Source organism: Choloepus didactylus, chromosome 22 (genome assembly GCF_015220235.1).
Source record: "Choloepus didactylus isolate mChoDid1 chromosome 22, mChoDid1.pri, whole genome shotgun sequence".
NCBI lineage: Eukaryota > Metazoa > Chordata > Mammalia > Pilosa > Megalonychidae > Choloepus > Choloepus didactylus.
In genome coordinates, this window is record NC_051328.1 from 28939944 (window position 1) to 28965968 (window position 26025).

Genomic DNA, 26025 nt, shown 5'->3' on the forward strand with positions numbered 1-26025 from the left:
GACACCTGAAACTCAGAGCTAGAGCTCAGCAGATATAGCACATACAGCTACTGTTAAAAAAGCTGAAAAGGAGTCCAGACTTCAATTAGAGATATAAATGAAGCAGATCTAGTTAGTACTAGGGCAAATCGGGCCAAAGGGTAAAGGATGATACTGATTGTGTTTTAAAACTTCAAATTCCATGTAAGACCAAGGGAAGAGATGTTTATTTGGTGCAGGATCTATATTTCCTAAACAATTTAACTTGTACAGTTGGTTCAAATAGCATAATTACATGGAACTTTGAATAGGAAGTGAGATCTGGTTGGTTTGTACAGGTTAGTGCGAAATAATGACAAATCCCAAAGTAATTTGGGCAGAGAATAAAAATATATATGCATGGCCCCCCTGAGGAGCTGGGGGGAAATGCGGAAGTGTTGGACTTCCTCACCTGGATTGCTGCTGATGTTCTCACAAATATTGAGGACTGACGGTTTGGTGTAACAAGCCCTCTATCTTGGGGCTTGCCCTTATGGAGCTTGTTACAGCAAAGGAGAGGTGAAACCTGCTTATAATTGTGCCTAAGAATCTCCCCCTGAGTACCGCTTTGTTGCTCAGATGAGGCCCTCTCTCCAGCTAACCTAATTCGGTGGGTGAACTCACTGCCCACCCCCACCCCGATGTGGGGACCAGACTCTCAGGGGTGTAAATCTCCCTGGTAATGCAGAATATGACTCCCAAGGATGAATCTGGACCCAACATTTTGGGATTAAGAACATCTTCTTGACCAATAGGGGGATGCGAAATGAAACTAAATAAAATTTCAGTAGCTGAGAGATTCCAAAGGGAGTCAAGAGGTCACTCTGGTGGGCATTCTTATGCACTACGTAGATAACCTTTTTTAGGTTTTAATGTACTGGAATAGCTAGAAGTAAATACCTGAAACTATCAAACTGCAACCCAGTTGCCTTGACTGTTGAAGAAGATCGTATTAACAGTGTAGCTTACAAGGGGTGAAAGCATGATTGTGAAGGCCTTGTGGATCACACTTCCTTTATCCAGTGCAGGGATGGATGAGTAGAAAAATGACAAAAACCAAATGAAGAATAGCATGGGGAGGGGGGGGTTGGGTGTTCTTTTTTACTTTTATTTTTTATTCTTATTTTTATTTTTTCTAGTATAAATAAAATGATCAAAAAATAGATTGGGGTAATGAATGCACAACTATATGATGGTACTGTGAACAGTTTGTTGTACACCATGGATAATTGTATGGTATGTGACTATATCTCAACAAAACTGAATTTAAAAATAAATAAATAAATACTTGCAAAGATGAAAAAAAATTACTTCACAATAAGGAAAGAACTGAAACTGTGGAACTGTAACCCATAACATTTTTTGAAGTTACCTATATAACTGTTTGTTGAGCTGTACTTTGAAAGTTAACACCTTTCTGTATGCATGTTATATTTTACAATAATGGAAATAACTAAATTGTGGAAGTGTGGCCTTCTTTGAACTTTGCTCTCTACTTGTTAAATTGTTCTTTGGAATTTACTACTGTTATGTATGTATGTTGAAGTTCACAATAAAAAATGTATTTTAAAAAAAGGCAGACTAGATTGTGGTGATGAACGCATAACTATGTTATCATACTGTGGACAGTGGATTGTATATCATGGATGATTGTATGGTGTGTGAATGTATTTCAATAAAACTGAATTTAATTTAAAAAAAAACTTAATGTCATTTCAGAAGTGTTTTCCCATAGTGTTGAAGTCTTCTCAATTAAAATCATGATGGCTGCAAAAAAAAAAAAAAAAAAAGGCAGACTGGATTTTTTTAAAAGCCCCAACAATATGTTGTGTAAGAGAGAAAGACTTTAAGTTTAAAGACACAAAGAGGTTGCAAGTAAAAGGTCAGACTAAGTAAAGAAGCATTACATCCTTGATTCTTGAAGATGTATAGCTTATACAGTGTGACTGTGTGATTTTGAAAACCTTGTGGCTCACACTCCCTTTATCCAGTGTATGGACAGATGAGTAGAAAAATGGAAACAAAAAGTAAATGAGTAATGGGGGAAATGCGGGGTATGGGATCTTTTGAGTATCCTTTTTACTTTCATTTTTATTTTTATTCTTATTCTTATTTTTCGGAGGAATGAAAATGTTCAAAAATTGATTGTGGTGATGAATGCACAACTATATATGATCTTGTGAACAATTGATTGTACCATTTAGATGACTGTATGATATGTGAATATATCTCAATAAAATTGCATTTAAAAAAGTAAAAAAAATTATGACAACCTAATAATAACATAAACAATTTATTAAAAGGGGCAAAAAGACTTAAATTGACTCTACTTCACAGAGGTAGATATATGAATAACCAGTAAGCACATGAGAAGATGCTCAACATCAACAGTCATCAGGGAAAAGAAGTTAAAAAGCTGTGCAGCGGCTCAACAAGTCAGTTGCAGGCAGGAAGGCATCGTGTATGATAGTTGCAAGTGAGAGCTCTGAAGTCAGTCCAACCTGGGTTCACCTCCTAGATTTGATGCTTCCTTGCATGTGACCTTGGTCAAGATACTTGACCTTGCCAAGCCTCAGCTCACCCCTGTGCTCTGTCTTGCTTCCTCCCTCTATCCCTGTGAACTCAGGTAATCTTCCGAAACGAGGTGACCAACGAGTTCTTGTACTACACCGTGAGTTTCAGGGTCATCCCTTCAGGCATCATCAAAACCATCGAGATGGTGAGCCCGGTCCGGCAGAGTGCATCAGCCTTCATCAAGGTGGAGAACCCCTTGCCCTACACAGTGACCCTAGCCACGGAATGCAGGGTGCCCGACATCACCCTGCCCTCCCAGTTTGTGGTGCCTGCCAACTCTGAGGTACGACTCTGGCTTCCAGGGGCCCCCTGATGTCTGTGTTAGGGTCTTCTGTCTCTGGGGACTCCAGATCCACGTTCTGCCTCCCCCGAGGATGGGCCAGCCCTGGCGGCGGTCAGGAAGGCAGGGGACTGCCACACTCCTGAGCTCTCCCTTCCTTGACTGCCAGTGTCCTCCCGTGAACTAGGCGGACATAAGAGCTTTGGTTCAGACAGGTAAAAAGGACTACTCTTTTTAGTCTGATATTTTTCAGTAAGAAGAACTAGTTATATATCTACTTATGGTAAAAAAAAAAAAATCTAACTATATAAAAGGACTTGAAATAGAAAGTAAAAGTCCCCCACAATCCCATTTGCCCCACCTTGAGATAAATACCAGTAACAATTTGGTATTTATCCTTGCAGTCTCTTTTATATACACACATAGACATATTCTTCTCTACAAACATGAGCTCATACTTTTCTGGAACCTCCTTTCTTCCACTTATGATATTATCAACACCTTTCATTTCAATGTTTATAGCTCTGTCTCATCCTTTTTAATGGCTACATAATATTCCACGGAAGTCAGTAAACTGTAATTTATTTAACCAGTTCTATAGCTAGGCATTTGAATTGTTTCCCTTGTTTTGATATTAGAAGCAATACCACTTGGCTCTGGTTTTGTTTTGCTGTGGGTATAGTAGGCAGGACAAGCCTCTCCCAAATGAAGACAGAGACCAGGAAGCTGGCCTGACATTGTCTATGAATAAAGATGGAGCTGCTTGAGCGTCAGCCCTCACACCCCAACTGCATAAGCATGCTTCTCAATAGAGGATTCTGTACTTATTTTAAAATTTAAAAAACATCCAGATAAAGAAACACCTGGGCTAGAGAGAAGCTGGAAGAGCTACAGGGGAGGGAAGGTGGGATGGTTTGGGCAGAGGGCCCCTGGGCTCAAGGCCAGTGTGAGCATTTGCTTGTGAAGCATTTCTGCCACCAAACTGCTATGGAGCCTCGGGCAGGTCACTGGGTGGCAAGGCAGGGGTCAGACTTGCAGCGTCATAAGATCCTCTGTCTTCTCCTTCAGGGCACACTCTCATTTGAATTCCAGCCCCTGAGGGCTGGAGAAATCTTCGGGAGACTAACTTTGCACAACAATGATTTGGGTTACTACCAGTATGAGCTCAACCTGAAGGCCATGCCAGCACTGCCTGAAAAGCCTGTCTATTTCCAGACTGTTCTTGGCAGCAGCCAGAGCATCTTTGCCAAGTTCACCAATTACACCCGGCAGAAGACAGAATACCTCTGCAGGGTGAGCATCGCTGCCCCACCCTCAGCCCTTCCCTTGCAGAAGCCTGGGTCCAAAAGTAATGAGAGGTGGACACAGAAGGTGCAGAATCTGAAACTCAGAGCTGGGGGCCTCTTTATCACGGAGGCACCAGCCTTAGAAGCCTGAGTCTAGCCTGGAAACTCCCAACTAGAACAAAAAGTACCACGCCGGGTCCTTCCTTTATCGACTTCCTAGCTTAACAAGCTGGAGGCGGGGGAGTTTTGCTTCCCACAGTAGGCTCAGCAGTCAATAAAGGGAGATGGTATGGCTTAGAGGTCATGCGTATAGCCTGTGGAATTGAACAGACCTGGATTTGAATCCTGCTTTCACCACTTACTCTCTGTGTGAATAATTTACTTAAGCTCTCCTGACCACATAGAATTCTGTGAGGATTTTTGTTAATGCAGATAAAGCAACTTTCATAGAGCCTGGCCTGTAGCAAGTACTCCGTATATATTACCTGTTATATCATTTGGAATATGGGTTTAACTACTGAAACAGAGACCCAAAGTAATGCAAAGCTAGAAGTGTATTTCTCTCTCAAGTAACAGTCTGGGCATAAGCAACTGGGGCTACAGTAGCAGCTCCATGGCATCAGCATCCAGACTTCTGTCCTGATGCTCTGCCCTCTGCAGAAAGTTGCTTTGGTCCACATGGACCAAGATGGCTTACCGTAATATCTAGTTCCGGCTGGCTGTAAGGAGGAAAAGAGGGAGGTTGCTTGCATACATCACTTCAACTCACATTCCAGTGAAGTAAACTTCTCCCCAAGGCCATATCTAGCTGCAAGGGGAGCTGGAAAATGTAGCCCATGCACCAGCTAAAATCAAGGGTTCCATGGCTATAGCCAAGAGGCACAGGCTCTTGATCAATTACGCAGTCAGGATGAGCTAGATTTTGTTGTAGAGGCAAACAGCCATGATATCCAATGACTTAAAACAACAAAGGTTTATTTCTCATTTGTGCTAGATGTCCAGTGAGGGTTAGCAGGGACTCAGCTCCCTGCTGAAGCAACCACCATCTCAAATGTTTCCAACCACATTACCACATTGGAGGGGGGAGGCTGGAGGGTCTTACACTGACAATTAAATGCTTCAGCATGGAAGTGACACCTGTCACTTCTGCTCACAATTAATTGCTCAGAAATAGGTCCATCCATTCCCAACGGGCCAGGAATTTCCATCCTCCATGTGTGTGGAAGGAAAGAACTGGATGTGGAAGAACAGCACCAAAGACTGGATATGGGGGAGCAGCACATAATCTAGCTGTGTGTCTTTGGGCAACTTACTTAACAATCCTGGGCTTCAGTTTCTTTGTAGTAAAACAGGGATAACAATTATGAATACTTACTTTCAAGGTAGTTATATGAACCCAGCTTTATAACCTGCCCAGCCTCACACAAATGCAAGTTGCTTGATGTCCATGAGTGGAGGGGCCTGGGAGAGACTTGGGCTCCTGACACATTGTTCAGGATCCTGTGTGAGTTGAGTGTGTTCTCCTTTCAGACCGACAGTCCAGACTTCCACACAGAAAAAGTCATTAACGCAGCCCCGGGAGCCCAAGGAGGCACTGAAGTCAGCGTGGAAGTCGTCTTTGAGCCCAGCCACCTGGGTGAAACCAGAGGCCTCCTGAGCCTGTCCTCGCTTGTGGGTGGGGAATACACCATCCCCCTCTTTGGAATGGCCCTGCCCCCCAAGCCCCAGGGTCCCTTCCAGATCCGAGCCGGGTACAACATCATCATCCCCTTCAAGAACGTTTTCTATCACACGGTGACCTTCTCCTACATCGTGGAGAACCCAGCCTTCACCATCCGCGCGTCAGACTCTGTGAGACCCAAGAAGATCAATAACATCACAGTCTACTTTGAAGGAAACCCCACAGGCAGCAAAACACCCATCACCAGCAAGCTGATTGTGTCCTGCCCGCCTGGAGAAGGCAGCGAAACAGGAATTAAATGGATTTATTATCTGAAGGGGATCACCCTTTAGCTTAACCAGGTTCAATAAAAAGCCATCTCCTCAGCCTCAAGATCTGTGTATTGTCCTGGCCTGAAGAAGGATAGAGAAAGAAATAGGAGCCCTAAAAGTACTGTTTCCTCCTCTTCCTTCAGTTATAGGAGCAGATATTTCTGTAGTATTCATATTCCAAGCTTAGATGAAATACAGATATTGTGTATTAAACAGAGTAGCTTCACACAACGGACCTACATTTTAGGGAAAAAAATGGCTCGTTGCGAACCCCTGAATTTAGTTTCTTAACATCTCCCCAAAGCTTAAATACTCTGTAAGAATCCCCGTTTTTATCAAGAGGACACAGGTATCAGGCTCATGACATTGTATCAAAGCATTTAGCAGGGCCTGGTGCCGGAGTACTGCAGTTTCTTTTAAAATCCATAACAGTTGAAAGAGCCCTTAGACCTGGCTCTATTTTGAGATGGTTCTTTTCTTCTGCTTTCACATAAAAGCCAAGCAAGAGACTGTTTTCAAAGGGAGGAACAGATAACATTTGGGCAGCCGGGGCAAGGACAGGAGCCTGGGGTGCTCCTGTTCACTTTTTCACTTGGCTTTTATACCGTCAGACTCTGAATCCTATAGCTGTTTCCCACAGAAATTTCCCACCGAAGGCCAGATCCTGGAGAAGTGCTAATTGCAATCCCAGCCCTCTACTCCCACCCCCAACCCGGTGCACAGCAGTCAGCCTATAAAGCAGCGATTCTCAACCCATCTGCACATGAGAATCACCTGATTCTGATTCAGAATCCGCTCCCCCTCCCCTACTTATGGTTTCATTGGTCTGGCTGGGCATTTTTTTTTTTAAACCTTGTGCAGCAGGGTTGAGGACCAGTGCTACAGATCATACACCCACCCAACAATTTGTGCTGCACCAGGTCAGGCAGCTCCTTCCAGGGTTAGAAGGACCGTGTCCCAATTTGACCTATTTAAACTGCAGCTGTGTTGTGTATACAGAGTGTGACTCAGTGTCTGTCTTGAGCTCGGTAACATCAAAGGGAAAGCACTGCAGGACACCTGCGTCCAAGGAGCTGTCGGGGCACGTCCCTCAGCCCAGAAACACCACACAGCAGCCTCTTCCCTTGCAGGAACAGGACCACTTACCCGTCTGGCTCCATAAAAGTACGTGGCTAAAGGCTGGCCCTGGAGTGGATTTGTTTCTGCAGATACACACAGATGACTGAGGGCCGCCCGAGCCCACCTGCAAGAGAGACCATCCTTGGGAAAGGATGCTCTAAAGAAGTGGTTCTCAAAATGGTCCCTGGACCTGGACCAGTGACGTCAGGCCCCACCCCAGACCTACAGAGTCAGAAACTCCAGGGTCGCAGCCCAGCAATCCGTGTCTCAACAGGTCCTTCTACCCATTGGAAGTGGAGTTTTTTTGTGGATGGTGATCTGCTGCTGCTTTTGTTCCCCCGCCCCCCACAACCCTCAAGCCGGTGCACTCTACACACAGCTAGTACCAAATGAAACTTCTTCTAAAGAGGATTTGTAAACTCAGGCCTATACTTAATAGACAATTTCTTTCTATAATTACTAAAGACACTACTAATATGTATAAAGACAAAGAACTAGATGACCGATTGTCCTAGTGGTTAATGAGCAAAGACTACACCAACCAGCAATCTGAGAAGCTGATGAGATTAAAGGGCAATTTATGGAGCTAGCAAATACACAGAGTCTGTATAAACCAGCACTTCTTAAATTATGCTGTATGCCAAAATCATCTGGTGGGTTTGTTAAAACACAGATTATGGGGCCCACCCTCAGAGTGTCTGAGTTGGTAGATTTGGGTGAGGCCAGGAATTTGCATTTCTAGCAAGTTCCTGGTGATGCTGATGCTATGGGCAAGAGTCAGTTCCCTTGAGGCTGCAGGGCTCCCAACCACTACCCCAGACACTGACTGCTCCAGAAATTGGCACTTCCCTGTGTCACCACTGGCAAATTCTGCTACTGGTTTGTGCAACTCCCCTCTACCTCAGATCTGTTCCAGGTTTCTGAAAGCTGCTGAGTGTAGAGCCCAAATCCTCCCAGGCCCAGAGAAAGGAGGAAGACCCTTTCTCCCCAGAACCAAGAGCCCAGCTCTATTCCTGTCCCATCATGAACCCCCTCATGATGGTTGAAATTGGGTATACCTGTTCCTTCCAGGATGTTCTCACACTTCCTTGGCCTCCAAAAGACAAAAGCAAAATAGTTTTGTATTGGAAAATTTGGAATGGTGAAGTAGTTTAACAGAGGACTGGAGTAGAGGTTTGGCAAAAAGAACCATTCTGGCTTATGGAAGTTACATTTGAAAGAGACATCTCCTTTGGGACAGAAAACTTCAGGGCCGCCACGTGGCATGGCTCCAGGGAACACTGTTTATAGAATATGATGTGTGATGTCCCTGACATTGTCCAACACAGAGGCCCAGCAGAGTGTGGCCTTCTAAATCTTTCCACTTCTTTGGGGGAGACATGCTCAGGTCAGGGGTGATGACATTGATGAGGCCCTGCCAAACCTCAAGAAATCCCAAGTGTGGGATGCCCTAAGCCTCCTAGACCCTCAACCACATTGCCCTGAAACTGTTGCCGGAGAAACTGCTTTGTACAATTCAAGGTTTGGATACAATTTCTTACAATGTCACCAGCATCATCTTGCTACATTGTCTACAATTTATATAATCACAACGAGGCATCACACATGCAGATGAATTACAACTCAGAAATGATGACTGGTGTGCAGCCAGGCCTAGCAGTTGTCCACAAGTCTAGGAGGGTCTGAGCATGGCAGGCCTCACCAAGCCTGGGCACCAGAGTCAGAGGAGAAGGGGAGTGTGTAGATGGGGGCCCTTGGGCTATATTCCCAGCCTACTGCCCATTCAATTATGCGTAAAGAATCTTATGATATCAGAAAAACAAAACCACTTCCTTCCAGGACTTCTGACCTTAAGTATGGACAAAGTATTAGTTTGGGCTTTAGTAAGAAACTGGTTTCTTAGCAACCTAATTCAGAATGTAATTTCAGGAGAAAAGAGCTCCTTATGACAAAAAAAAATCCTTCTGTTTAAATTATTAGAAACTGTATCACGTAACCCTTGGAAAATTCCAATCCACCTTTAAGAAAAAGCCAAATCAGGAAGCAAAAGAAACAGATGAAATATTATATTAGACATGGGTCAAATGAAAATTAACACACATTGGAGAAATCTATCCAAGTCCCTGTCATTTAATTTTTTTCATTGTCTTGCATCAACCATGATTAAAAGCCTAAGACATAAATTAGGACATTTGGAAATGTTTTTTGGGCAGTGCTACCTAGTATCAAGAGAATAGGAGGAAACTATTAAGCAATACATTTTCTCAAGATAAATCTATCTTAGGGGCTGTTTTCATTTATTGCAGTGGGTTGGGGGGAAGATTTTAACAATTGTGAAAAACCCACCAGTAAAAGAAAGTACATTTTTCAAGGATTTTTCTAGACCCAATGCCTCCATGACTTATTGAGTTTGGAGTTAGCTCCTCTATTTTCTATGGCATCCAAACAAATTACCACAATTTTAGGAGCTTAAAACAACACAGACTTATTATCTTACAGTTTCCATGAGTTAGGGGCCCAATTGGACTAATCTTGGTCCTTGGCTCAGGGCCTCACAAAGCTGATCTCAAGGTTCAGCGAGCTGCAGCCTCATCTGGAGCTTCAACGAGGGAAAGATCTGCTCCAAGCTCCCTCAGTTTGTTGAGAAAATTAATTTCCTTGTGGCCATGTGACTGAGTTTCCCATTTTCTTGGTAACTGTGGAATAGGGGCTCTCTCAGTTGCTAGAATCCATTCTCGGGTCCTTACCATGCAGCCCTCTCTGTAAAGAGTTCACAACATGGCTGTTTGCTCTTTCAAGGCGAACAGAAGAATTTCTTCCTGCTTCAAATCTTTTCTCACCTCTTTTAAAGGCTCACCTGATTAGGCCAGGCCCAGCCAGGATAATCTTCCTTTTAACTAACTTAAAACCAACCAATTATTAGGGACCTTAATTACATCTGCAAAATCCCTTCTGTACATAACATAATCAAGAGAGTGCTATCGCATCACATTCACAAGTCCTGCTCACACTCGAGGGGACAGAGATTACACAGGGCACACATACAAGGGGATGAGAATCTTGGGGTCCATCTTAGAATTCTGTCTGCCATAACCCCTCACTCATTGAGTCCCTGTTATCTGTGAATTGGGGTAATACTCCATTTTCAAGATTGCTATAAGCTTTATGTGTGTACTTTTCATTCATTAGAGAAAAGTGCCACCGTGTGTTCTAAAGCTGTTCATGTTTCATATTCTTTGAGCTCCACAGTGGTCCCGCCCTTGTCCTAACCCCGCAACTCTGGAAGCTTACAATAAGGAACTCTGCTGCATCTCCCTGATACTGCATCTTTAACCACACTGCGTCCACAAATTACTTTTTAAAATTTTACCACATAGCTTCCATTTCTGTTCCACCGTTTAGTGTGACTCTTAGAGCACTCTGCAGGGGATGTTGTGCAGTGGGTCCTCTGGAGACCTGCACTCAGTAATCCAGCACTCTGTAATCCAGCCTTCCTAGAAATCAGAGCACAGGACACATACCCCGATTCTCACATGGTGGGGCAACAGCCACTGTCGGTACCTGAGATTTTAGGTGGCAGACAGGTAGTATCGTTTTTCATCAAGGATTTATTTTAATGTTAGAAAAAATATAACTAGCTAGTCAGACCTATGATTTTATGGCAAAGGTAAAGCTAAAGTAGGAATTAAAGATTTTCTAAAGTGAGTTGACTTGAGAAAAATATCAAATAAACAGTAGTACAAGTCACTAAGATATGGCGAAAAGCATGATGTGTTAATCCATTTGGGGAAACACTGGCTTATAGAAATTGATTAGTAAGTGACTACTAAATGAAAGAAGTAATTAGTTCAGTAAGTACTGAATAAATTATGCTCGGTGAGTCGGGCTCCAGGGACATCCTCAGTCTCCCGAATGTATGCAGAAGGCCCACTACGTGCCCGTAGTTGAGCGTGATATAGTTGCATAAAGACTGAGGCTACGAGAAGCGGGGCGGGGGCGTGTGCCAGGAGGAAGTGGAGCCTATGGGGGCGTGGCCAATGCACCTGCTGCGGGCGTGCGGAGGCGTGGCTGGCGAGGGGCGGGTCCTCGCAGCGGAAGGCGGAAGCTGGCGCATAGTCATGTGACACGGCTAACATGGCCGCGGCCCCATGAGCGCTACTGGCGCGGGGCGGGAGCCACGGGTCGCATGAGTGGCTTGCGGCCGGGGGCGGGTGCACGGGCGCGAGGTCCTGACCCGGGTTCTGAGGCGGCGTGCGGCGGCGAGCTAGGCAGGCGGGCCCCCGGCGTGGTCCATGAGCCAGCGCCGTGGGCATCACGGAGCCGCAGACTCCTCTCGCCCGGCGCGGTCCGGGTGGCCACGGGCTGAGGAGCCGTGGGGCACCGGGGCGCGCCCCAAACTGCCATCATGAACCCCGAGAAGGATTTTGCACCGCTCACGCCCAACATCGTGCGCGCCCTCAATGACAAGCTGTACGAAAAGCGGAAGGTAGCAGCGCTGGAGATCGAGAAGTAAGAGACACTGGGACCCAGGGTCGGTCGTGGGGAACCGGGCCGGACCCAGCCCTGGCTATGCAGCCCTCTCGCTGCTCGGCTCCAGGTGGGGACTCCTCACGCTCTCGCAGCCAGTATTGCTTTCCCATTGCGGCTTTTCCAGGTTGCAGGCCGTTAGCTCAGTGCTTAAGAGCAAGAGATTTGGAGTCACATCTGGGTTTCCCAGCTTTTGCTCTTGACTCTGACTTGGGCCAAGTTCTTAACTTCCTAGTGCCCAAGGGCTGCAGTGGAAATGAAGTGACACAGTGTATGTGTAGTGCCTAGCACAGTGCCAGGCACATGGTGAGTTCTCAGTATGGTCTCTAAAACCAGCAAATCTCTAGAGTGGCCTCTGTGATGGGAACATGGTTGGAAGCTTGACAATTGCTAGAGATGTTGATCAGACTGATTTCTTACTCAGTTTCTGAGAAGTGAAGAGATCTTGGAGAAAACCTCATGATCTCAAGGCTTAGAGGAGTGTTTGTTTTATTTTTCTCACATCACCTGCAAGGGGAAGTAGGAATAATCTGACCTTTCTTGCTTCTGCAATCTTACTATGTGTATGTGTGATCATGATTTGACATTTTTGTTCATTTCCAAAATAGAAAATGGGGTGTTTAACAAGGAATGCTTTATTAACATTTTTATTATTTTACTTTTTTTTTCCCCCAGCCAAATCTTATTGATAAGGTAAGGTGTGTGGGTGATTTCAAAAGAGTAGGAAGAAACAGGCTGTGAAGCTTGAAGAGCACCAGACCTGGGAGTCAGGAAATGTCAATTCTAGTTCTGCCTTGGCCAGTAGGGTAACCTCAGGCCACACATGGCTATTTAAATTTAAATTATTAAAGATAAAATAAGATTTTAAAATTCAGTTCCTTGGTTGCACTAGCCATAGTTCATGTGTTGGACATCACAGATTACAGAATGTTTCCATCATTGCAGAAAGTTCTGTTGGACAGCTCTAATTTAGTCCATGTTATGACACTTGTTCTTTGGCCTTGAAAAGTTCTTAACTCAGAGTTTCCTAATCTTCAGCACTATTGACATTTTTGGGACAGGTAATTCTATGTTGTGGTGGACTGTCCTCTGCATTGTAGAGTTTTTAACAGCATCCCTTGCCTTTACCCACTAGATGCCAGTAGCACCCCATCAACTGTGACAATCAAAATGTCTCTAGACATGGTCAAATGTCAACTGGGGGAGCAAAATTGCCTTTGGTTGAGAACCATGGATTTAACTGCTTTGGATTTTAGTTTCCTCCTAAACTAAAGGGTGTGGACTTTGTCAAGAGGATCTCTGAAGTTCCCTCCTATTCAGCTCTAACATTCAGTATGTCCAAAATGATCTAGCTGCTTCTCTCATCAGGCACCACTTTCTTGATAACTCTCTTTTTGTACTGCTACTTGCTTATATCCTAGTCTCACTATTGCTGGGGAGCCTTCAAGATGAGTATTGCCATACTTAGTACGTGAACCCAGAGATGTCTCATAGATATGGCTCCATGTCTATGGGTTTTATTGGTTTTGAAGCTGCATTGGCACCCAGTTTCATCCAGTACCTACTTTTCTCAGGAATATCAGATTTATTGTAGCTTAAGACATCTGTTAAGTCCCTGATTAGAGTATTTATCTCAGCATTATTGTCTGTGCAAGTGCTCTTGCTCTGCAAGCTGTTTTGTAAGGATTTTGTCTTTAATGGGATATGTTTTGTATTTGACATTGCCCTTGATTTGTGGAGTTCAAAGGAACTCTGCCGGTTTGGATATATTATGTCCCCCCAAAAGCCATGTTCTTTAAAGCAATCTTGTTGGGGCAGACTGATTAATCTTTTTGATTAGGGTGTGACCTCTTGATTGAATGTTTCCATGGAGATTGTCCCCACCCATTCAGGATGTGTCTTTATTAGTCTACTGGAGTCCTTTAAAAAGAGCCGATGCATACCCAGATGGTGCTGACACTTGAAAGATGCTTGGAGTTGTGGGCAGAAGAACGTTTGGAGATGCTAAGCTAAGGACACACAGGAGCTAAAAGAGAACAAAACACCCAAGAGCAGCTGAGAAAGACATTTTGGAGACGGCTGTTGAAAGCAAATGCTTGGAGACATTTGGAGATGCTAGCCCAGAGTTTGCTCTGGAAGAAGCTAAGAGAGACAAACCCAGAGACATTTGGGAGAATGCCATTTGTAAACACAACCCAGGAGCAAAGAAACAGCAAATGCCAACTAGGTGCCTTCCCAGCTGACAGGTGTTCTAGATGCCATCAGCCATTCTTCAATGAAGGTATCCTCTTGTTGATGCTTTAGTTTGGCCTTAGGATTGTAAATTTGTAACTTAATAAATACCCTTTATAAAAGCCAATCCATTTCTAGTGTTTTGCATAACAGCAGCCCTAGCAAACCAGAACAAACTCCCTAAGGCTCTAACTGTACTGTGAACAGCTGAAGAACAGAGTCCCATAAGTTGGGATACCATTTGGCAGTTGGTTTCCAAATGAATGAATAACCATACAGTTTGGTGGGGAAATAGCGTTACAACCTAAGGATTTTACTGCTCAAAGTGTGGTCCATGGAACAGTAGCTATGGCATCACCCTTGTAAGAAAGATTCTCTCAGGTCCAACTACAGACTTGCCAAATCAGAATCTGCATTTTAACAGGATTCCCAAAGGTTTAAGAAGCATGCCCTAGAAGACCATACAGTCAGTTTCCAGCCTTCTGCAGCCATCTTTGGAATGAGGAGTGCCTAGTTTGATCTATTCCTCAGAATGTATATTTCACAAGTTGCTCCAGGGGCAGGAACCAACATTTATCTGTGCTTCACAAGCAGTTTACATGTCTAAGCCCTTCCTATGCTTGCATAACACATGGAAAGCACTCAAATGTATGCATATATTCTTCATTCAGCCTGGCAAGGTGACCCACAAGCACAACATACACTGTTAATCTCTCATATAGGCTGCAGACACCCCGTAAATGAAAAGTCAGTCTTGGCTGAGTCAGCTCACATGCTTCAGAAATGAAAGTACTTAGTCCTGTTTGGAGGTAAGTCACCTGTAGTGCCCTCTGAGACACCACTATTTCTTAAGAAGCTCATAGAATAGTGGCTATGAGCAGACTCTGGAGCCAGATGGCCTGGATTCAAGCTCCCATTTACTAGCTGAGTTACCCTGGGCAAGCTAATTAACCTCTCTCTGCCTCAGTTTCCTCATCTATAAAATGAGGATAGAAGAACACATAGGCCCACTGTTATTTAACATTGTGCTAAAAGTTCTGGCTAGAGCAATTAGGCAAGAAAAAGAAAAAAAAGGAGCATCCAAATCGGAAAGAAGGAAGTAGAACTTTCACTATTTGCAGATGACATGATCCTATATTTAGGAAGTCCTGAAAAATCTACAATAAAGCTATTAAAACTAAGAAGTTCAGCAAAGTGACAGGATACAAGATCATCATGCAAAAATCAGTAGTGTTTATACACTGGTAATGAGCAATCTGTGGAGGAAATCAAGAAAAAAAATCCATTTACAATAGCAACTAAAACAGTCAAATATCTGGGAATAAATTTAACCAAGAATGTAAAGGACCTGGATTCAGAAAACTACAAAACATTGCTAAAAGTAATCAAAGAAGACCTAAATAAATAGAAGGACATTCCATGTTCATGGATTGGAGGACTAACTATCATTAAGATGTCAGTTCTACCCAGACTGATTTGCAGATTCAGTGCAATTCCAATCAAAATTCCAATGGCCTGCTATGAAAAAATGGAAAAGCCAATTATCAGATTTGTTTGGAAGGGACCCCAAATAGCCAAAAACGTCTTGAAAAAAGGAGAACAAAGTTGGAGGACTCACACTTCCTGACTTTAAAGCATATTACAGAGCTAGAATGGTCAAAACAGCATGGTACTGGCATAAAGGTAGACATGTTGATCAATAGAATTGAATTGAGAGTTCAGAAATAGACCTGCACATTTATGGTCAATAGATTTTTGACAAGGCTACCAAGCCTCCTCAATTGGGACAGAACAGTCTCTTTAACAAATGGTGCTGAGAGAACTGGATATCCATAGCCAGAAGAACGAAAGAGGATCCATATCTCACACCTTATACAAAAATTAACACAAAATAGATCAAAGACCTAAATATAAGAGCCAGGACCATAAAACTCCTAAAATGTAGGGAAGCTTCTTCAAGATCTTGTGGTAGGCAGGACCTCCTTAAAATTGAATACTTTTGTGCTTCAAAGGACTTTGTCAAAATGGTGAAAAGGCAGCCTACTCAATGGGAGAAAATATTTGGAAACCATTAAGGGTTTAATATCCAGCATATATAAAGAAATCTTACAACTTAATAAAAGGACAAACAACCCAATTTAAAAATGGGCAAAAGACTTGAATAGGCATTTTTCCAAAGAGGAAATAAGAATGGCCAGAAAGCACATGAAAAGGTGCTCAGTATCATTAGCCATCAGGGACATGCAAATCAAAACCACAAGATACCATTTCACATCCCTTAGAAAAGCTGCTATTTAAAAAACAGAAAATACATGTTGAAGAGGCTATGGAGAAATAGGAACACTCATTCATTGCCAGTGATAATGTAAAATGGTGCAACTGCTATGGAAGACAGTTTGGCGGTTCCTCAGAAAGCTAAACCATATGACCAGCACTCCCAGTTCTTGGTATATACCTGAAAGAATTAAAAGTAGTGACTGAAACAAATATTTGCACACCGATGTTCACAGCAGCAGCTTTCCACAACTGCCAAAAGATGGAAACAACCCATTTGTCCATCAACTGATGAATGGATAAACAAAATGTGACATAACCATATGATGGAATATTATTCAGCTGTAGAAAGGAATGAAGTTCTGATACATATGACAACATGCACGAACCTTGAAGACATCATGTTGAGTGAAATAAGCCAGACACAAAAGGACAAATACCGTATGGTTTCGATTTGAAACAATTAGAATAAACAAACTCACAGAGTCAGAATCTAGAGTATATTACCAGGGGATGAAATAGGGATAGGGAATGGAAGTTAAGGCTTAAAATGTACAGGGTTCCTATTTGGAATGATGGAAATGGTTTGGTAATGGATAGTGGTGATGGTAGCACAACATTGTGAATGCAATTAACAGCACTAAAATATGTAACTGAAAATGATTCAAAGGGGAAATGTTAGATTGTATATATGGTAAAAGAATACAAAACAACTCAACAGTTCAATATTTATCTGATCACAGAATTCTAAGAACCCTCTCTACTCCCACTCCAAACAGGTGAGGATGCATTTTTTAGGACTCTAATCACACACTCTCTCCCCTGGGCTTCAGCATTCTCAGGGTTCATGCACTGGACCTTCTTGGGGGCACCTACATTTGATGGCTTTTCAAACTCGAAGTTCAGGAATACCAGAGACTCAGCACTAAGCCCACTCCTTATTGCCATGAACAGCATCGTCTCCCCGAGCTAGTGGTAAGACAGAGGTGGCCCTACCCCCACAACATCTGGCGCGGTCCCACCAGCAGAGCTCACCACATTTATCAGAGTGCCTGCCACATCTCTCCCCAGCACTGGACTGGGAGGTCCCAGAGGGGAGAGCCTGGGGACTTACCAACTTTTTTTCATCGGGACTGAACAATGACTTATTCCATGAAATAGAGAACTAACAAAGCCTGAAACAGACATTCTAAACTCTTAGCCTAATTACCTTATCCTTTAGAAAATTGTGTGGTAATGTTGGGTGAGGCTGCAGAGGTAAAAGCTCCAGGACTGTGCACAGCACACTCACAACATCAGCCATCGGATCCTGGTTGATAAATACCACGTTGGTCCCTTCAGTGGAGCCAAGCATCCATCTTGCTGTATTTTTAGTGTCTGAAGCCTATCGTCAAGACAAAATACCCCTCATTAGAGATTTTAGTCTCTCACTGGAACATCATATGCAGTACTGGCCCTAACCCCTGAAGACAGACAGGCTCTAGAAAACTCCTGAAAGAGGCAGCTAAAACAACCATGGAGATGTCTGAATATGCAGTTTCTTTTATTATGTATATGTTGCCTTTCTGGTAGGGAAAACCATTCACTGTAGTGGAGAACCGTTTTGAGGTAGATGAACCTGGGTTTTCTGTCAAGGTTCTGTCTGTGCAACCATGGGCAGAATTACATAACCTCTAGGAACCTCTGTTCCTCTGTCACATGGGGATAACACCACCTAGCTCCTAGGGCAGCCATGTGGAATCAGTGACACAAGGGGTGCACAGTGGACAAAATGGGCTTCTCTGTCCTCCTTTCCCAAGATGTGGCAGACAGAGCTTCATGTGCACTCCCAGGTTGCACTACAATCACATGCATGCATTTAAGTTGGGGCTTTCCAAGAAAAGGTCAAAGCACACGTAACATCTCCCAACTTTCACTATTGTTCCTTACCTTATACTCCACTGAAACTGACAAATCAAGCTAAGAAAGGCTGAGACCTCTACCTCCTCGAAAACCACAAACCAACCTCACAATCTCTGCCTTTGGAATGCATATCTCATTCTCTGGAGCTTCACTTTAAAGGTATCCCTAATAAAATCTTACTATGACCACTGGGCCCAGGCTAACAAAAACTGTAGACTTACTAGTTGGTCTCAGAAAGCAAGGGGCAAATCTAATGGGCAGTTATTCATCTACTAACACCCACTCCATGTCTGGCAAGCACTGAAGATGCAAAGATGAATTAAACACAAACCCTGGCTTCAGGGAGCTTAAAGTCTAGGAGGGGTGCCATATTTAGAAACAATTACAGTACAGAGTTGTATGAGTTTTCTGTTTGCTGTTGTAATAAATTACCACAAGCTTGGTGCTTACAACAGCAGATTTATTATCTTACAGTTCTGGAGGTCACAAGCTCAAAATGTATCTCACTAACTAAAATTGAGGTGTTGGAAGAGCTGCGTTCTTTTCTAGAGGCTTTGGGAGAATTCGTTTTCTTGGCTTTTCTAGTTTCTAGAGGTCACCCACATTCCTTGGCTTGTAGCTGCCTTCCTCCATCGCTGAAGCCAGCAATGGCAGGTCAAGTGTTTCATACATCCCGTCACTCACACTGACTCTTCTGCCTCCCTCTCCACATTTAAGAAGTCTTGTGGTTACATTGGGCCCACATAAATAATCCAGGATAATCTCCCTATTTTAAGGTCAGCTGATTAGCAGCCTTAGTAACATCTGTTACCTTAATTCCCTATTGCCGTATAATGTAATGTATTTACAGGTCCTCAGGATTATGACATCAACATGTTTGGGAGGCCATTATTCACAATGATAAGAGCAGTACTGATGACTAACAATTGTATAACGTTTACAACATACCCGGTACTTTGTTGAGTACTTTACAATGTCAAGTAATCAGTCTATCCTTTGTGTACTTTTTTTTTGATTGTTTGTTTAAAGCAGTTTTATTCATAACCCATACAGTCCATCAACTTGTACGATTGGTGGCTCTCAGTGTAATCACAGATTTGTGCTTTCGTTACCACAATCTTAGAATACTTTCACACCCCTAATACTCCCCTATTATTGACACTTAGCATTGGTGTGGTACCTTTGTTATAATTGCTAGGAGAATATTAAAATATTACTGTTAGCTGTAGTCCATAGTTTGCATTAGATGTATTTTTTCACATATACCACCCTATTATTAACACCGTGTAATAGTGACAAGCATTTGTTCTAATTCAGGAAAGAACATTCTTTAATTTGTAGTATTAACCACCTTTATTGTCCACAACGGGGTTCACTGTGTTACAAGCCCCATGTTTCATCCTCTAGCTTTCTTTCTAGTGGCATATACAACCCTAAACTTCCCCTTTCAACCATAATCGCATACTCGATTCAGCGCTGTTAATTACAATCAAAATAATATGCTACTGTCACCACTGTCCATTTCCAACCATTTACAATCAACCTTATTAAAAAATCTGCGCAAATTAAACACCAGCTCCCCATTGTATATTCTGGTAACCTCTATTCTAGATACTAACTCCATGAGTTTGCTCATTATATTTAGTTCATATTAGTGAGATCATACAATATTTGTCCTTTTGCGTCTGGCTTATTTCACTCAACATAATGTCCTCAAGGTTCATCCATATTGTTGCATGCACCAGGACTTCATTCCTTCTTACAGCTGAATAATATTCCATCATATGGTTATAGCACATTTTGTTTAATCTGTTCATCAGTTGGGTTGTTTGCATCTTTTTGCAGTTGTGAATAATGCCACTGTGAACATCGGTATGCAAAGTCTGTTTGCATCCCTGCTTTCAGTTCTTCTGAGTATATACCTAGAAGTGGGATAGTGGATCATATGGCATTTCTATACTTAGCTTCCCGAGGAACCACCCAACTGTCTTCCACAGCGGCTGTACCATTTACATTTTACAAGACAAATGGGCAATCTTTTGCCCATTTTTAAATTGTGTTGTCTTTTTGCTGTTAAGTTGAAGGATTTCTTTATTCTGGATATTAAACCTTTATCAGATATGTGGCTTTACTTTTGTTATAAATTGCTTTGAGGAATAAAAGTTTTTAATTTTTATGAGGTCCCCTTTATTTTTTTTCTTTTGTTTCTCGTGCTTTGCTTGTAAAGTCTGAGACATTACTGCCTAACACAGAGTCCTGAAGGTGCTTCCCTTTGTTGTCTTCTGAAAGTTTAATAGTTCTAGCTCTTAAATTTACATCTCTGATTCACTTTGAGTTGATTATTGAACATAGTGTGAAGTAGAGGTCTTCCTTTTTTTCACAAATGGAGATCCAGTTTTCCCAGCACCATTTGTTGAAGAGACTATTCTTTCCCAATTGAGTAGTCTTTTCCCCCTTGTCAGAAATCAATTGGCCATAAATGTGAGGGTTGATTTTTGAGCTCCCAATTCAATTCTATTTGTCTATATATTTGTCCTGGTGCTAGTATTATGCTATTTTGACTACTGTGGCTTTGTAATACATTTTAGGATTGGGTAGTGTGCATCCTCCAACTTTGTTCTTCTTCTTCAAGATGGCTTTAGAGCTTTTGAGGGCTTCTTGCCCTTCCATATAAATTTTATGGTTGGCTTTTCTGCTTCTGCAGTGAATTATTGGAATTTTGATTGAGATTACATTGAATCTATAAATTACCTTGGATAGTATTCTAGTTTGCTAATGCTGCCTGGATGCAAAACACCAGAAATGGATTGGCTTTTATAAAGGGGGTTTATTTGGTTACAAAGTTACAGTATTAAGGCCATGAAGTGTCCAAGGTAAGTCATTAACAATCAGGTACCTTCACTGGAGGATGGCCAATAGTGTCCAGAAAACCTCTGTTAGCTGGGAAGGCATGTGGCTGGCATCTGCTCCAAAGTTCTGGTTTCAAAATGGCTTTCTCCCAGGACGTTCCTCTCTAGGCTGCAGTTCCTCAAAAATGTCACTCTCAGTTGTTCTTGGGGTGTTTGGCCACTCTCAGCTTCTCCAGAGCAAGAGTCTGCTTTCAACAGCTGTCTTCAAATTGTCTCTTATCTGCAACTCCTCTCTCAGTTCCTGGGCGTTCTTCAAAGTGTCCTTCTTGGCTGTAGCTCCTCTTCGAAATGTGACTCTCAGCTGCACTGTGTTCCTTCTGTTTGTCAGCTCATTTATATGGCTCCAGTGATTTAATTTAGACCTACCCTGAATGGATGGGGTAACACTTCCATGGAAATGATCCAATCAGAGTCATCACCCACAGTTGGGTGGGGCGCATCTCCACGGAAACACTCAAAGAGTTACAATCTAATCAACACTGATACATCTGCCCACACAAGATTACATCAAAGAAAATTGCATTTTGGGGGGCATGATACAGTCAAACTGGCACAGATAGTATTGACATCTTAACAATATTTGTCTTCCAATTCATGAATATGAAGTATCCTTCCATTTATTTAGGTCTTCTTTGATTTCTTTTAGCAATGTTTCACAATTTTCTGTGTGCAAGTCCTTTACATCCTTGGTTAGATTTATTCCTGGATATTTGATTATGTTAGTTGCTATTGTGAATGGAATTTTTTTTCCTGATTCCTTCTTCTGATTGTTCATGCTTGTGTATAGAAACACTACTGATTTGGGGATGTTGATCTTGTACCCTGCAACTTTGCTAAATTCATTTATTAGCTCTAGGAATTTTGTTGTGGATTTTTCAGGATTTTCTGTATATAGGATCATATCATCTGGAAATAGAGAAAGTTTTACTTCTTCCTGTCCAATTTGGATGCCTTTTGTTTCTTTTTCTTGCCTAATTGCTCTGTCAAGAACTTCCACTATGATATTGAATAACAATAGTGATAGTGGGCATCCTTGTCTCGTTTCTGATCTTAGAAGGAAAGCTTTCAGTCTTTCACCATTAAGTAGAATGTTAGCTGTGGGCTTTTCATATATGCCCTTTATCATGTTGAGGAAGTTTCTTCTATTCCTTGTATTCTGAATGTTTTTCTCAAGGAGGGATGCTGGATTTTGTCAGATGCCTTTCTGCATCGTTTGAGATGATCATGTGTTTTGTTTTGTTTTTCCTTCATTATCTTAATGTGGTATATTACGTTAATTGATTTTCTTATGTTGAACCAATCTTGCCCACCAGGGATAAATCCCACTTGATCATACTGTATAATTCTTTTAATATGCTGTTGGATTCAGTTTGCTAGTATTTTGTTGTGGATTTTTGCATCTATATTCATGAGCTGTTGGTCTGTAGTTTTCTTGTATCTTTATCAGGCTTTGGTATGAGGATGATGTTGGCCTTGTAGAATGTATTAGGCAGTGCTCCCTTCTCTTCAAGTTTTTTTGGAAGAGTTTGAGCAGAATTCAAGTTAAGTCTTCTTGGAATGTTTGGTAGAATTCCCCTGTGAAGCCTTCTGGTCCTGGGCTTTTCTTTGTTAGGAGGTTTTTGATTATGGGCTCAATCTCTTTACTAGTAATTGGTTTGCTGAGATCTTCTATTTCTTCTTGAAATTGTCCATTTCATCTGGGTTATCTAATTTATTGGCATGCAGCTGTTCATGGTATCCTCTTTTGGTCATTTTTATCTCAGTGGGATCTGATTTTCATTATTTGTATCCTCTCTTTTTTAATTTGCCAGTCTAGCTAAAGGTTTGTTGAAGAACCAGCTTTTGATTTAGTTGATTCTCTTTATTGTTTTGTTTGTTTGTTTTCTATTTCATTGATCTCTGTTCTAATCTTTGTTATTTCCTTCCTTCTCATTTTAGGTTTTTCTAGTTCTTTCAGTTTTGAGGTTAGGTCTCTGATTTGAAGTCTTTCTTCTTTTTTAATGTAAAAATTTAGAGCTATAAATTTCCCTCTCAGCACTGTCTCTGCTGCATCCCATGAGTTTTGGTATTTTGTATTTTCATTTTCATTTGCCTCGAGATATTTCCTAATTTTGCTCTGATTTCCTTTTTAACCTGTTGATTGTTTAACAGTATGTTGTTTAATATTGTCATCTGATGATTCTGTCCACTTTTTCTTTTTTTCATTTAACTGACCAGTTGTTTTAATTTTAAGTAGTCTGAACTAGCCACTCAGACTGTCCTACTGAGGAATAAGGATGCTATGTTTTGTTCCCTAATTAATTAAAAATAAATAAATAAAACTTAGATCACAAAAAAAGTGTTTAATTTCCATTTATTTATGAATTTTCCATTTCTCCCTCTGTTATTGATTTCTGGTCTCATTCCATTGTGGTTGGAGAAGATACATCATTGATTTCAATATTTTTAAATTTATTCAGACTTGTTTTGTGACCCAACATGTGGCCTACCCTGGACGGTGATCCATGTGTACGTGAGAAGAATGTGAATTCTGTTTTCATTGGGCACAGTGTGTTATATATATCTATTAGGTCTAGTTGATTTAGAGTATCATTCAAATTTTGTATTTTCTTATTGATCTTCTGGGTAGGTAATTATCCATTATTGAGAGTGGTGTATTCAAGTCTCCTACTACTAATGTAGAACCTTTCATTTTTCCCTTGAGATCTATCAATATTTGTCAGTATTTGCTTCATATACTTTGGGGCTCTGCTGTTAGGTGCATATATATTTATAATTGTTACATCTTCTTGTTGAATTGTCCCCTTTAACAATATATAATGACCATCTTTGTTCCTCATAACTGTTTTTTACTTAAAGTCTATTTTATCTGATAAAATACCCCAGCTTTCTTGTGGTTCCTACTTGCATGGTATACTTTTCCCATCTTTTCACTTTCAACCTAATTATATCTTTGAATTGAAGATGAGTCTCTCACAGACAGCATATAGTTGGGTCATGCTTTTATATATCCATTCTGCTAATCTCTGCCTTTTGACTGAAGAGTTTACTCCATTTACATTTAAAGTCACTAATGATAGTGGGACTTTCTTCTGTCATTTTGTTACTGAGCCTTTGTATATCTTTTATCTTTGTGCATTTGTACCCAGACTGGTAGAAAGGGGCTTTGTCCTGCACACAGACGTGTTTACTTTGCCCTGGATATGAGGATTTCTTTTAAAGATTGAGAGATTTCACAAGGAAATTCAGGTTTCAGGCTTCTTTTAAGAAATTGGACAATGTGGCTCTTTGGGGTCCATATTCTTACATAGCAAATCAACAAGGAGCTAGGAACCTCCCTCCCCTTAGCTGGACACGCACTCTCCAACTTGCTACCTATGTTGGCAAGTTCACCGCAGCCTGTTTTACTGCCCTCACCTTCTCATTTGTGTCTCCTGCCTGGCCCTTATAGGCATTTCAGTTTGTGACCTCTGGTGTAAGCTCTCTGTGCCTCAGTTTCTTCATTTTAAAAAAAAGAAGAGCAAAGTTGGAGGAATCATACTTTCTGATTTCAAAGCTTATCAGAAAGCTGCGTTAATCAAGACTTTGTGGTTCTGGTGTAAGGATACACCTAGATCAGTGGAACTGAACTGAGAGCCCAGAAATAAACCCTTCAGTTTTGGTCCATTAATTTTCTACAAGGGTTCCATGACAATTCAGTGAGGAAAAATAGTCTTTTCAACAAATAGTGCTGAGCCAACTGGGTTTTTACATGCAGAAGAATGAAGTTGAACCCCTCCTTTACATAAAACCAACATAAAATGGATCAAACTTAAATTTAACAGCAAAATTTTAAAACTTTTAGAAGAAACCCATAGGAGTAAATCTTTGTTTACTGATTTACTGGATTAGGTAATGGTCTCTTAGATGACACCAAAAACACAAGCAAAAAAAGAAAATATAGATAAATTGGACTTTGTTGAAATTAAAAACTTTCATGTTTCAAAAGGACACCTTCAAGAAAGTAAGAAGACAACACACAGAATGGGGGGAAATATTAGCAAATCATACATCTGATAAGGGACTTGTATCCAGAATATATAAAGAACGCTTAGAGCTCAACAATAAAGACAAATAACCACATTAAGGTTAAGGCAAAGGATTTGAATAGACAGTGCTTCAAAAAAAAAAAAAAAGATATACAAATGGCCATCAAGCACATGAAAAGATGATTTACAAGTTAGCCATTAGGGAAGTGCAAATCAGAAGCACTATGAGATAATACTTCACACCCACTAAGATGGCCATAATAAAAAAGATAGGCAATAATAAATATTAGCTATGATGTTTGAGGAGCAGGGTAGTGTAACATACAGTTAAAATTTCAGACCTTGGGGTCAGAAAAATCTAGGTTTGAGTTCTAGAGCCATCACCTACAAGTTTTGTGACCTTGGGTGTGTTTCTTTTCTGAGCCTCTGTTTCCCCCCTCTGCAAAATGGGGATAATAATACCTAACTGGGTGGCTTGTTTTTAGGTTTAAAGTAGATAGTGCATGTATTAGTTAGGGTTCTCCAGGGAAACAGAATCAACAAGAGATATCTATAAATATAAGATTTTATAAAAGTGTCTCACACACCTGTGGGGATGCATGAGTCCAAATTCCGTAGGGCAGGCAGCAAACTGGCAACTCCAATGAAGGTATTCAATGAACTCCTCAGGCAGTGAACTGGCAACTCTGATGAAGGTGTTCGATGAACTCCTCAGGAAAACACTTTGCTGGCTAGCCAAAGAAGTGAAGGTCCTCTATCTGTCTCGCTTAAAAGTCTTTAACTGATTAGATTAAATCCAGCTGATTGGATTCTCTTGTTGTGGAAGACACGCCCTTCATTGATGTAATCAGTCACAGCTGCAGCCAATTGACTGATGATTTAAT

At 41.6% G+C, this 26025-nt stretch overlaps 2 protein-coding genes across 8 annotated transcripts in view; both read left to right on the top strand.

The window, feature by feature from the left end:
- The window catches only part of HYDIN (HYDIN axonemal central pair apparatus protein), a 534664-nt gene extending 528453 nt beyond the window's left edge, over positions 1-6211 (top strand). For all 6 annotated transcript variants that reach the window (XM_037815908.1, XM_037815907.1, XM_037815906.1 and 3 more), the window contains 3 exons: positions 2645-2875; positions 3941-4165; positions 5689-6211. In XM_037815908.1, coding sequence (XP_037671836.1) covers positions 2645-2875; positions 3941-4165; positions 5689-6171 — 939 coding nt within the window. In that variant the 3' untranslated portion in view covers positions 6172-6211. The remainder of the gene's footprint in view (positions 1-2644; positions 2876-3940; positions 4166-5688) is intronic.
- A 5186-nt stretch (positions 6212-11397) lies between these two features.
- The window catches only part of VAC14 (VAC14 component of PIKFYVE complex), a 120907-nt gene continuing 106279 nt past the window's right edge, over positions 11398-26025 (top strand). The window contains exon 1 of one of the 2 annotated variants that reach the window (XR_005213777.1): positions 11398-11778. Coding sequence is in view for 1 of the 2 variants with exons in the window: in XM_037815587.1 (XP_037671515.1) it covers positions 11675-11778 (104 nt within the window). In the remaining variant the exon portion in view is untranslated. The remainder of the gene's footprint in view (positions 11779-26025) is intronic. The other variant, XM_037815587.1, reaches the window with a different exon arrangement.